The sequence below is a fragment of the Trachurus trachurus genome, assembly GCF_905171665.1.
Source record: "Trachurus trachurus genome assembly, chromosome: 8".
In the NCBI taxonomy this organism is placed as follows: Eukaryota; Metazoa; Chordata; class Actinopteri; order Carangiformes; family Carangidae; genus Trachurus; species Trachurus trachurus.
In genome coordinates, this window is record NC_139905.1 from 22,779,864 (window position 1) to 22,792,122 (window position 12,259).

General features: G+C 43.9%; 1 protein-coding gene across 2 annotated transcripts; it reads left to right on the plus strand.

Moving 5' to 3' along the window:
• The first annotated feature begins 3,583 nt into the window (after positions 1-3,583).
• ap5z1 (adaptor related protein complex 5 subunit zeta 1) lies at positions 3,584-12,196 on the plus strand. Of its 2 annotated transcripts, XM_083977537.1 has the most exons (18): positions 3,584-3,710; positions 4,167-4,304; positions 4,938-5,118; positions 5,312-5,462; positions 5,615-5,727; positions 6,073-6,247; positions 6,409-6,462; positions 7,754-7,894; positions 8,067-8,104; positions 8,648-8,810; positions 8,902-9,080; positions 9,180-9,322; positions 9,897-10,015; positions 10,396-10,523; positions 10,634-10,731; positions 10,830-10,962; positions 11,578-11,792; positions 11,887-12,196. In XM_083977537.1, the coding sequence occupies exons 1-18, from the start codon at positions 3,670-3,672 to the stop codon at positions 12,137-12,139; spliced, it is 2,463 nt and encodes an 820-aa protein (XP_083833663.1). In that variant the 5' UTR covers positions 3,584-3,669; the 3' UTR covers positions 12,140-12,196. The 2 variants fall into 2 exon arrangements, with proteins under 2 accessions (XP_083833663.1, XP_083833664.1); XM_083977538.1 differs by lacking the exon at positions 6,409-6,462.
• Positions 12,197-12,259: the final 63 nt, after the last annotated feature.

Consider the following 12,259-nt stretch of genomic DNA (forward strand, 5'->3'; position numbering starts at 1 on the left):
ACATAGAGTGTTTGGTCTGAAACACAGGTCTGTCAGTCACTCTGCTCTGCTGTAAGCCGAGGAGAAAACTTTCCTTGTATCCTACAACCTTTATCCAATGAGGAGAGAGAACGGCATAAAGGGGCGGTCCTCTCTGTGTGTGCAGCCAAGGAATGCGCGTGAATGTGGTGACGTAGGGACGAGGACCAATAGATCCATGACGAGGGCGGGGACTGCTAACTCCATCGGCTGACAAGAAGTTAGCCAAAACGACCGGATCGCTTACTTCTGCTTTAATTAATCTATGGTCAGCATGGTGGGTGGGGATCTCACCAAGGATGTCATCCCACCTTACAGTATACCAGTCAGCTCCACTGACACACACACACTGAGAACAGAAATAACCCAAAAAGGATCAAACTGCAGCATACACCATGCACCATCATGAACAAGGAAGAGACTGACCTTAAGAGGCCCTTTTATACCCGACCTGCTAAAGGAAGTGACTCCAAGATTAGTAAGAACAAGCAACAAAGGACTGTATGGCGCTATCTTGATCCAACAAGTCCTTCAAGTTTAAGTTGGTTTTTATTACAACCCTCTGATATGAACCCTACGAGTGTCGCCTGATAGGACTGTAACGCCCATACGTCAGCGTGCACAGGGGACCTTGGTCGTCATAATAAACATGCAACTGTACCAGAAGTGGCCTACTGATCATTACCATGGTTACTATAAAAACAGCCATTGCTTGGTTAAGTTTGGGCACGAACCTGCTTATATTTAGAAAATAGATAATGACTTGGCTTTAATAAGTACTTCTTCAACACGAGATGACATTTGTTGTCATGGTTACACTGATAACAATGTGGTTGACTTTGCTGAACGCTCACAGATAAAAGAAAGAGGTTTCACATGGGAATTGAAGTGATTTCCACAGTGGGACTACATCGTTGAATATTGGTCAGGGACCACCTGTAGTGGCTTCACTGACCACCCGGGGGGGACACAAACCAGTGGTTGAAAACCCTTGATAGATGAAGGAACATAAGGGCCAGTCGATGCCCTCAGGAGGAGTAATAACTGGTGGGCAAGAGTATTACACATAAGAGAGAATGATTTATTATCAGTAACTGCAATAAAAGAAAGGAGGGAGGATGCAAGGTAGTGATATACCATATACATGAAGCCAAGAAAGATGGATGGGAAGGAAGGACATTTTTTAAAGGTTTTCTTTAAATTGAAATTATAGAGTCCAGGCTTCAGGGCATTTGTCAAAGAAACTTCACATTTAATCAGTCTAATCAGCAAGCTAAAGCCCTCAAGTCTAAGAGTTTTCTGGGGAAAAGGAGTAGAAGGGTTTGTACCAAAAAGGTACCAGGCCTATACAGTGTGTCAGTGGAGATATCAAAGCAAAATAAAAATTTGCAACACTATAGGTGTCAGTCAAATGAGAAATGCCCAGAATGAAAGAAATAGTACTCGGGCATATCACATATAAAGAGGAAGCATTGCCAAAGAAGGATATGACTTGGTGGACTTAGTCAGACCATATGAAAGGGCCCCTGTGCAGTTCTACAGCTGCCAACGATATCGGCCATGTGGCTGCTGTTTGCAGAGGTAAGTAGGCCGTGTGGAGAGGACCATGATGGAGGAGAGTGTAATAAGCCTGCCAAGTGCTCCATTTGTAGAGGAATAGTAGCCTTTCATTGCGAGAGTGACCTGAATTTATAAGAGCTGAGCAAGTTCAAAAAGATTCCCATGCAGAGTTTGTAAGGAGACTGGAGAGGTTAAGCTGCTCCTCTACGCCCAGACCCAGAGCTCAGGTTCATCAGATAACCAGGGCTATACTGCAGACTGAGCCTCCTCCAGGGGGGCTCAGCTGTGGTTTATAAAAACACCTCAAACCTTTATGGCAGGGACAAAATGTAGCAGATTAAAATGTTGGCAAAGAAAAAAGAAAACAAATACTGCATGTGAAACAGTCTGCAGCTGAGAGATTGTTGGGAATCACAGGAAGCACCTTGAGGAGCTCTCTGCAATGAGTTACTCCTGTGACTCACAGACTTGGTCTCAGCCAGTGAATGGAAGTGAAAGTCTGTGGGCTGAGGCTAAAGATGAAATGATAAGTGAAGAAAACCTGGATCATCACGAATCTCTTAGTGCATATGCTTGATGTTTTGCAATGAAGTGCTACAGTAGATGCCTACAAGATTCATTCAAGAAACATCGGGATTAATTTGGGCAGATGGCTAATCCCTCAAAATGAACAGAACAGATAGAAGTGGAGGGGGTGTGCCACATTACTCAAAATGGGAATTCAGGATCCAGGAAATTATTAAAACAAAAATAGTTTCTGTTGAAGTATGCAAACTTCTAGTGTTGGGCTTTAGGAGGAGCTGCAAGAAGAAATAAATGAAAACATGAATTCATGGGAGACTTTAATGGGCACAGCACACTGTGGAGAGGTAGGGCAGCAGATGAGGAATGGGCCAGTGTTAGAAGAAGTCATAATACGACTCAGTAATGCTGAATGATGGAAGAGCAACATGGTTCAGAACAAACTAAAAGTGAACAGGGCTGCACTGATATTACACTTAGTTCAAGTGGGTGAGTGTGATATAATGGACGGGAACACACTGGGTGGGTGGTGATCATGTTACTAATCTGGCAGAAACTTGGTGAATGAGTGACATTATATATTAAGAACACTTTGCTATTCAAGTCAAAAGTGGGAAGTACCTGAGGAGAGATTAGAGAAGATGATACAACTCGATATGCGAGCTGAAAAATTCAGAGGCTTCAGAGTCGATCTCGCAGTGAATGGGCTCTATGCATAGCACCACTACTTCCTGAATTTAAGGCAGGTCTTTTATTTCCTGTCTTACATTATTGGGCAAACTAATCCAAGTGTGTCTGAGTAGTCACAATGGTCAGACACACCTGGATTAATCAGTTTGTCCAATAATGTAAGACAGGAAATAAAAGACCTGCCTTAAATTCAGGAAGTTGTGGAGCTGTGCATAGAGCCCATAGGCTATTAAAGCCAAAGCCAAGTGTGATGTGGCTTTATAATTAATATCATGCCAGTTTACAGAAACACAGATGGACACAGTGTTAATTTCATATAAGACCACATGTCAGACATTTTATTCTACAATGTACAATTAATTTTGTGCAAAGGAAGAATTATTTCTATTACTCCAATGGGCTCTATGCACAGCTCCACTACTTCCTAAAGTAGTGGAATTATTAGTTTGATAATTACATTATTGGACAAACTGATTAATCCAGGTGTGTCTGACCCCTACTCAGACACACCTGGATTAATCAGTTTGTCCAATAATGTAAGACAGGAAATAAAGGAGCTGCCGTAAATTCAGGAAGTAGTGGAGCTGTGCATAGAGCCAATTTCTTGACTACACTCAGTGTAGAAAAGTCCCAGACCTACAGTATGCCTGATCTGGTAGTGGTGTGGTCCGGACAGAGGGGGCAGCGATACACCAACGCTGCGTCCAGGCTGCAAGATCAAGATCAAGAAGCAGAAGAACAGACTCGAGCCGGAGGAAGAAGCGGAACTAAAGTCCTGTCATGTGATTGCAGTCAGGACCCGATGAGCGGCCGGACTGTTTACCTTCCGCTGCAGCAGTGACAGGTGCAGCGGACTAATGTCCCACTGTCGCCTTCACCATGTACTCTCACGGTTCAGAGAGTTTGATTAAACAAGCCAGGTAAGGGAACGGAGAACTGGATCGTTTTCCCTCCTCTTCAGCTCTTCTCTTCTGTTTGTTTACACTTGTGTTGTCGAGCTAACGAGGCTAACACCTGCTAGCCTGGCAGAGCTAACGGTGTTAGCTTCAAACATTTACCTGTGTTTCATCACAGGTGGGGGGGGGGGGGGGGGACGATAAATAATTGACTCCAATACACGTGTTGTATGTTTTCTTATCAGTGTATTATTTACCATAAATGTTTTAGTTTTAGCACACCCAGCAGGAAGTGAAGCTAACTTTGCTTTTGTGGGGCTGAAACTGGCAAAATTGCAATATATTATGTTTGTTTTCATATTCGTGAATGGTCAGAATATGGGCTCTGTTGCTGTAGTGACAGTGGTTTAGGTGTCAAATGTGTCAACAATAGACAAAAGCAGCAGCTGGAGTGTGTTGTTGTGTGTGTCCTTCGTGCAGGGAGATCCAGGAGTCTGAGCTGCAGAAGTTTTACAGCAGGTTGGTGAAGCTGCTCCAGGGGAAGGAGTTTGGCCATGAGACCATCGACTGCCTGCAGAGGCTCCACCTCATCCTCTTCGCCACCAAGTACACCAGGACGTAAGAGCTGCGGCCAGGGCTGCGCCTCCTCATTTACATGAATGAGCCACTGTCCAGTCACACTCATCATGTTTAATCTGCTCATCTCAGATCATAATCTATCTCTGTCTGACTTGTCAGTGTTTGCACAAAGAGCAACGGTCCTTCAGCTACTCAGTCGATAATCTTTTCATCTGGGTTGTGTTGTCTGCACCACGCTGTGCAGCCTCCTCTCAGTTTCACACTAACTGTAAAGCTGGGGTAGGCAGGATTTGTTTTAAAAACAAAATATTAACTTTTTTTAATGAAAGTTGTGTTTCCCCATTCAGCTATCAGTAAGGAAAGGTCTATGTGTTTCTCTATGTCTCTGTATGCAGCAGCCTGAAAAGCCTCCAGCTATCTTTGAACAATCAAATCTATTCTGGTCTGGGGGTTCCTGATTGGTTGAGGGGCCGGACCTACTCTGTCCCCTATTACTCTGTCCTCCCAATTTGTTAGGACATAGTAAACAGAAACCCCAGCTTTAATAAGCAGCAGAGATTTCAAAGAAGTGAATTACCTTTGTCTTTTTCCTGCTCCAAACTGTTTGACATCCAGTCTGAGCTTCAGTGTTTAACCTTTGTGCCTCTGTACATCCTCTGTCTCTGATCAAAGGTTACCCGCAGAGCTGCAGAAGAGGCTTGTATCGCTCCTCTCCTCACCGGTGGAGCAGCTTCAGGTGCTGAGCTCAGCTGTGCTCAGAGAGACACTGCCCCTCCCTGGTCAGGAAGTGAACTACAACCAAGAGAACATAAGCCAACTCAACAGTCACGCTGCTGCCCTGCTGCTCTCACAGGTGTCCTGCTCAGACTAATACATTTATTTGGAGCCATGTGTAACATCGCAAGAGGCTCAGTTGACTTTTTGACAATAGGGTGGCCATTCATTGAAAATCCTGGCTTCATCAGTTTCAGTACAAATAAATACATTAAATTAAATGTTAACATCTAAACCGTAACACCATTTATTGCACACTTTGACCCCTGCAGGCTGGATCCAGGGCTGATCTGTCATCTTTATGCACGGAGCTCCTTCGCAGCCTGGAGAGCCGTCAGTCAGAACCGCCGGCTCAGTCTCTCACACACACTCTGCCAATCCTCAACAGCGTCCTCGCACACAGCCCAGAGTGCCTCACCGAAGGTAACAAACAAATCAGCCAAAGATTCCAGCAAATTTAAACCAGTCGTTGAGCGATTGTGTAGTTTTTCCCTTTGTAAAGCCCTGTGCATGCAATAGAGACACTTTCACACCGCTCCTCCTCCTCCTCCTCCTCTCTGCCTGACCTCCCACAGATCAGCTGACCCTCCTGAGTAAAAGGCTTGTCGATTGGCTGCGTTATGCGAGCATCACGCAGGGAGGCGGGGCATCCTCAGGAGGCTTCTTCACAGGACCCAGGTCCCGTCAGGTAAGTGAGCTACAATATAAATGATAATGATAATAATTCTTTATTTCTGTAGCACTTTTCACAGCACAGAGTCACAAACAACACAAAAGACACAGGATAACAAGGCAGCAGAACAAAACAAAACAAAACAAAACAAAACAAAACACCATACATATGATCACATATAAGATATCTTGCTATTCAAATGCAAGCCGAAACAGGTACGTTTTTAGCTGCACCTTGAAGATGTCTGCAGAGACAGAGGCTCTTAAGTCTGGGGGAGAGTATTCCTGAGCCCGGGGGGCCACAGTTGGAATAGTCTAAATCTAACAGCATGCTGTGTCCTTCTTTGTGTTTTTCTATCAGCCGGTGCCGATAGCAGAGCTGGATGGGACGGTGTCTGGGGATTTCTTCACCGTGCTGTGTGTAGGTCAAGGCTTCACCGAGGACCAGTGGATGAATGTTTACTCCTTTTCCATGTTGCGCCACTGGCTTCTCACCTACCACTCTGTTTCCAGCGGCAGCATCACAGCTGAAACTGGTATGACTCTGATGCCAACCACAACCTTTTGCCTTCACATGCAAGGGAAGCTCATTATGTCATAGGTTGCAGATTGCAGAGCATCAGCCTCAAAAGAATCAGTTGTGAGGGCTGTGTGCGTCATGTTTAGTTCACCTGACCTGTGTTTTCATCACCTCCAGCAAACAGGCTGCAGCTCAGCCTCTCCCTCTCACACTCCCACTCCTTTTCTAATGGTAAGATACGTCAGTTCGTGGACCTTCCCTGCATGACTGTGCAAGCCTTAACTCTTACATCTTCTGATTACCTCGGTGGGCTGCGCAGGTCAACTTGCAACACCTGATATGATCATGGTTAACAAATAATCTCTAACCAAAAATCTTGTCATCTCGACTTCCTAACTACACTACACTGGTGTCTGTGCTTTTTGTCTGACCCTCAATCTTCTGATAACTTCTGTAAACATGAGTGTATCACTGTGGTTTCTCTGACAACAGCCTCTATCAGAATAGGAAGCTACTATACTAAACATACTACATGTTGCATGTGGTGTCAATGAGACATATAGAGAGCAAGATTCTTTTCCTAACGTGTGCGTTTCCTTGATTGGATGTTTCTGATCTTCAGATCCAATATGATCAAATAATTCCATACACTGTGTGTAATCAATCTCAATGTGTGAATTTTACTCATTTCTGAAGTGGCTCATAATATGGTTGTTTTTTTCCTCCACACTCTCTCAGGTTTGGGTTGCAGTGATGTAATGGACAGCTTCAAAATATTTCTAGTCTATGTTATAAATAAAACTGTTTTTATTTCCATTTAATCGGTTCAATATTAAACCCCTCTGACAATCACGCATCTAAATTTCAACAGTGGATTAATTTTTAAGCTTTAATTTAAAGGTGCCCTCTGCCCTGTGACGAAACTGTAAACAAATTTTTACCTAAAGTTTTAATGGGATTGTTGAGTAGATTGTGTGAATCCAAACAAACCTGTTAAATGTTTGGTTTTTCCTTGTAAAATCCTTCACGGTCCTTTTATTAAAATACAAAACCTGCATTTTAACTTCTTATCAGTCCTCCTCTGCATTTCTAGGTCTAGGTCTAGCACCTGTTAAAAGTGTGAAACCACTGGGACGAATTTGCAACCTTATGCATGTGTCCCAGTGCACGTACATCTGAGAAATCAGAGCAAGGAGCCACTCTTTATGACGTCGCAACAGAGTTATACACAGTGTGACTGGTTGCCAACAACTCCTGAAAGTTTTTTTTCCCCAAAGCACAATACTTTATAATCAATACTTTAATAGCTAACTCTAACAAAAAAAAGTTTCTCCTCATCAACACTGCAGCAGTAGTTCACTGTTACTTTCTGTTAATCAATACATCCAGTAATTAAGTTTTCCATGAAAACCTAAGCAGTCTACTCATCCCTGTTCATGTGGGCTGTGGTTATCATAAGCCATCATTTCTTTGAAGAGGTTTTTGAATCGTGATTTCTCAATCTTGACCCCTCGTGTCATAGATGACCGGTCGGAGGTGGATGGCTCAGTGGTTTCCATGGTTTCGGCAACGTCCTCCTCCAGCCGACTGCTGCCTCCAAAGGAGCGTCTAAGGGAGAAGTCTTTCCAGTACTGCCTACGCCTCATCGAACAGTGTGATCGCAGTGAGTGTTTGATTATTAGACGGGAAAAGGAAAAGTCATATGTAGGTGTTTATGCAGATTTTAAATCAATAATTTATATGTGATGTGATTAGTGTGTTCTTTACTTACTGCAGATTATATTATACTGTGTAAGTGACAATATTTTCTATGTGTGTTCTTGTCTTTGTCTCAGAGGCACACAAAAGGACAGACACAGAGCTGCAGAAAGCGGTGAGCCTGTGTGTCAGACATGCACACAGTACAATCACACACAAAGGAGCATCATGTAGATGTTGGTTCAGTGTCTGGTTCCAACAACCTTCAGTGTCCTCCTAGTCTCCACTGAATGTGTATAACACAAAGCACTTGTTACTAAAACAAGCTCATCTTTACTTTCTTAGAACTTATCCAGTGATTATCTGCACCACGTTTTATTCTTACTTCCTGCAGATAACGGTGAATATCTGGATTTTTGTTTTAAATTATACATAAAGTTGTTAAAAAATGGTGTTTTGAGTCAAGAACACAGTGGTTTGCTTTTTAAATTGAGGAGAAATGTTGCTGTTTCCTCCTGCTTTTACTGTTTCACACCACACCCACACACAGAACAGCCAAACACAAATCTGGAAAATCACTAGCCACAAATATTCAGTAAAAAATTAAAGAAACAGATGAAACTGCTTGAGGGAAGGTTGTTTCAGAGGCTCACCCACTTTTTAAACCACATTTTAGACCAGTTTCCTTATTGTGTTTTTATCCCATTTCCTCTCCCAGTGTCTGGTGGAGGCGGTGTGTATCCTGGACTGTGTGTGTGTAGAGGACGCCTCGCTGGTCTACCGAACTTTCCCGTGTGTTAAGGCGCTCTTTGGCCGGCTCAGCTCAGACCTGACGTTCGCCAGGGTCCTGCTGCCCATTGCACAATTCTACCTCAACCACGGTGTGTGCGTGCATCAACATTTACCTGTGCATGTGCATACTTGATTGGTTTCAGTTTTAAAATGGCTAAACGTGTGTGTGAACCCGTGTAGGCGAGATGGCAGCAGTGGACTGTGACGGTGTGTGGAAGCTGGTGTTTGGCCGGTTCCCTGCCGAACTTTTCAACGACCCGTTCCTGGCTCATGAGCTTCTTCGCTTCCTACGACTGAACCTGGAGAGCCTGCAGCTCCGGGTCCCACAGTACACCCACTCCTTCCCAAACCTGCTGAAGGTCAAAAACAGACTTTTCTATACTCAGTGAAAAGATATTTTGAACCTGTCAGAATCCATATGTGTGAGTTTCCTGCTGACGCTCGCTCTGTGTCTGCAGTTCTTAGCGTGGGACAGCCCAGCGGTGGTGGATGACTTTGTGGACCTGCTGCCCTCTCTGGTGACAGCTGAAACTGCAGTGGAGCTGCTGCACACGCTGCTGGACCTGCCCTGTCTGACCGCCACACTGGTCCTGCAGCTCAGGTGCACACACACACACACACACACACACACACACACACGAGAGCTAGAATCTCAAAAACTGTGTGCATTTGTTCGCCTTTTTTACATACAGAGTCCAGGTTTTGAAAAGGGTTTACGTTCACTTTATAATGGAGTATGTTAATTTATAGGCTCCTACAGTATTTGTGTGCAGATAAATGTTAAAATGTAGCAGTTTACCTCAGTCTATATCTCATTTTGTCAGAAAGGTTTCAGAAGCCTGTTTTTTCTTTACTCTTTTATTTTTCCTCTTTTATGCAGTCCAGGCTTTTGAAAAGAGAAAGAAACATATTGCTGCTGAATTAATCTTAAAAACTGATTTTTTGGGGGGAAATATGGTTCCTGTAATAGTCTGTAGACAATCATAATCATTCAACTGTTTCACTGGTGTTAAAAATGCAGACTAAAAATCGAGAAAATCTGCAATATCGTAGAATCGCAATATAAATCGAATCGGCATCCAAGAAATCGTAGAAGAATCGAATTGGGAGAAAAGCATATCGTCCCAGCCCTAGTGTGTTTACATCTTTTACCAACATCTCATTCTGTGTCGCAGGTCAGTATGCTTGCCCATCTCTGAACCAGGTGGGCGGGGCCTCCTGTCGCTGGATGCCTTTCGAAGCGCTCCCTTCAGAGGACTTTTCCTCTACCTGCTCCGAGCAGAAGCAGGATCAGGTACAGGCACAGTTACACACCTTAAAGCTTCAGTGGGCTCTCTCGCTTTCTTGCTGAGAGTTGAGGTGAACTACTTCAAGTTGAATCTAAATGTAAAAAGAGCAGCACTGGTCTCTTGTCTGTATGTTAAACTTCTGCTGCAGCTGGTTCACTCGTCATAAAGAAAGAAAACACGGAAACAACCTGTCTGTTTATTCCACTGTGAATATTATATTATATTATATTATATTATATTATATTATATTATATTATATATTTGTGATTTTCACTGTGGTTAACTTGTTGGCACAGTTTCTTGTTAAGACTGTTCCACTGGTCATTTCTGACTTTTATTTTGGAAAATGCAGCAAGTGAAATGACTATGCTTTCTCGCTCCACAGGTGACACGATCGACAGACTGAGCACGCTCCATGAGCTGCTGGCTGAGGCAGCCGATTGGCCGAGAGTTGTTCAGTGCGCCCAGACCGTCCCTGTGATGTTGCACATCTTTTTCAACACAGTCGTTACGGTGAAGAGATTAAAAATCGTCCAGCAGCTACTTCACATGAAAACTCTGGATGTTTAGTTTCAGTTTTTAAAAACTGTATCGTGTATGTGTGTGTGTTGTGTTGTGTGCAGGTAGCCAATGAGAAGCTTTTAGCCCATTTGATTCTGGTGATGCTGGAGAGAAGCAGCCTCCTCCTCAACATCCCCACATACATCAAAGAGATACACAGGTACAGCTTCATACACACTGTGAAGCTGTTGGCCACCTTGAAGGTCCTTCACTGTCTCTTCTCTCACTCCGTCCCTCTTTCTGTATCTGTTTCTTCAGGGTGTTCAGCTGCCACCTGCTCAGGCTGTGCAAGCTCCAGCCGTCTCTGGTAGTGGACCAGTCTCACGAGCTGCTGGAGTTTGTTGGAACTACAGCCAATGTCTACAGCAAAGAAGAAATCTACACACACTGGGTAATGAAACTCTGTGTGTGTTTTTGCCATCACGTACTTTGGATCCTGCCTCATCCGTCTTGAACTTTTGCAGGGTTGAAATATTAGGGGTGGGAATCTTTTACTATCTCATGATTAGATTCGATTCTGATTTTTGGGGCTACGATTCGATTCAAAATCGATTTCTGATTCAAAACGATTTGATTCATAATGATTTCTGCTTCAGTCTATCGGTGTGCAAAGGATCCTCATGATCTACTCCAGTCTGCTTTGCAAGACAGAATGACTAAAGTGTCTTTCTCACATTTATTGAGTTTTAAACATTTTATCCATGCTTAGATGGAATTGTTGAAACTGTTGCATAAAAGCCATATCACATATTGCTTAAGTAACAAAATTTTAAGTGCAGTTAAACATGCTGCCTTTTAAATTCTAAGGAAATGGAGGCCGACAGCCAGCAGATTTGTTACATTTTTTTATTTTTTTAAATCGATTTTGGGACATTTGGGAATCGTTTTAAATGAGAATTGCGATTCTTATGTGAATCGATTGTTTGGCCTATGAACACCCCTATGAAATATTGTTAAAACATCCCACTAAACCTGAAGTCTAAATAATATTTCCCTCGGCTCTCAGGTGTGGGTGCTGGGAGAGTACCTGTCTGTGTCATGTGACTCTCGCTGCTCCGTGAGGCTCATCACTTCCTGTTTCGAGGCGTTAGAGGCGGTGCTGTTTGAGATAACGTCATCCGCCCCACCACCCGGTGCGTCCTGCCCAGCGCCGAGAGTCGTCACCACGCTAATGAGCGCTCTGGCTAAGCTGGCGTCACGGTCACATGACCTCATCCCCAGGTGACTGGCAGGAAAACACATTTGGGTTTTCATTTCTTCTGTCATCCTCACAGACATGTGTAAGGTAGTGAATTTGTGTTTTTGTCTGCTGCAGGGTGTCTCTGTTCCTCTCCAAGCTACGAACGGTAGCAAGAGGGGGGTCGGTACCCTGGTGTTCAGACGAGGAGGATCTTGCTACCATAGTAACGCGAGGGGAGGAGTTGTGGTCGTTGCTGAAGACCCCCGGCGTGGCTCAGAGTGTCCTGACTCCGCCCCCACACGTCACTACACCACAGTGGCACAGAGACACCAACTTGGCCATGCCGCTGCAACTGCGAACGCTTACCAGCCTCACACACTCACAGTGACACACACACATGGACACTGTACATAATCATCTTGCTCTGTCACTTCAACATATATCAGTGTTAAAAAAAGCCCTGTAAAATGAACATCTTCACGAACCACTTTTGATTTTGCACATTATT

Bases quoted from the DNA above. Each gene is read 5' to 3' on its own strand.
- ap5z1 (XM_083977537.1), top strand. From the start codon at position 3,670: ATGTACTCTCACGGTTCAGAGAGTTTGATTAAACAAGCCAG. The intron at 3,711-4,166 runs GTAAGGGAACGG...TCCTTCGTGCAG, and splicing joins AGTTTGATTAAACAAGCCAG to GGAGATCCAGGAGTCTGAGC. The intron at 5,728-6,072 runs GTAAGTGAGCTA...TTTTTCTATCAG, and splicing joins CAGGACCCAGGTCCCGTCAG to CCGGTGCCGATAGCAGAGCT.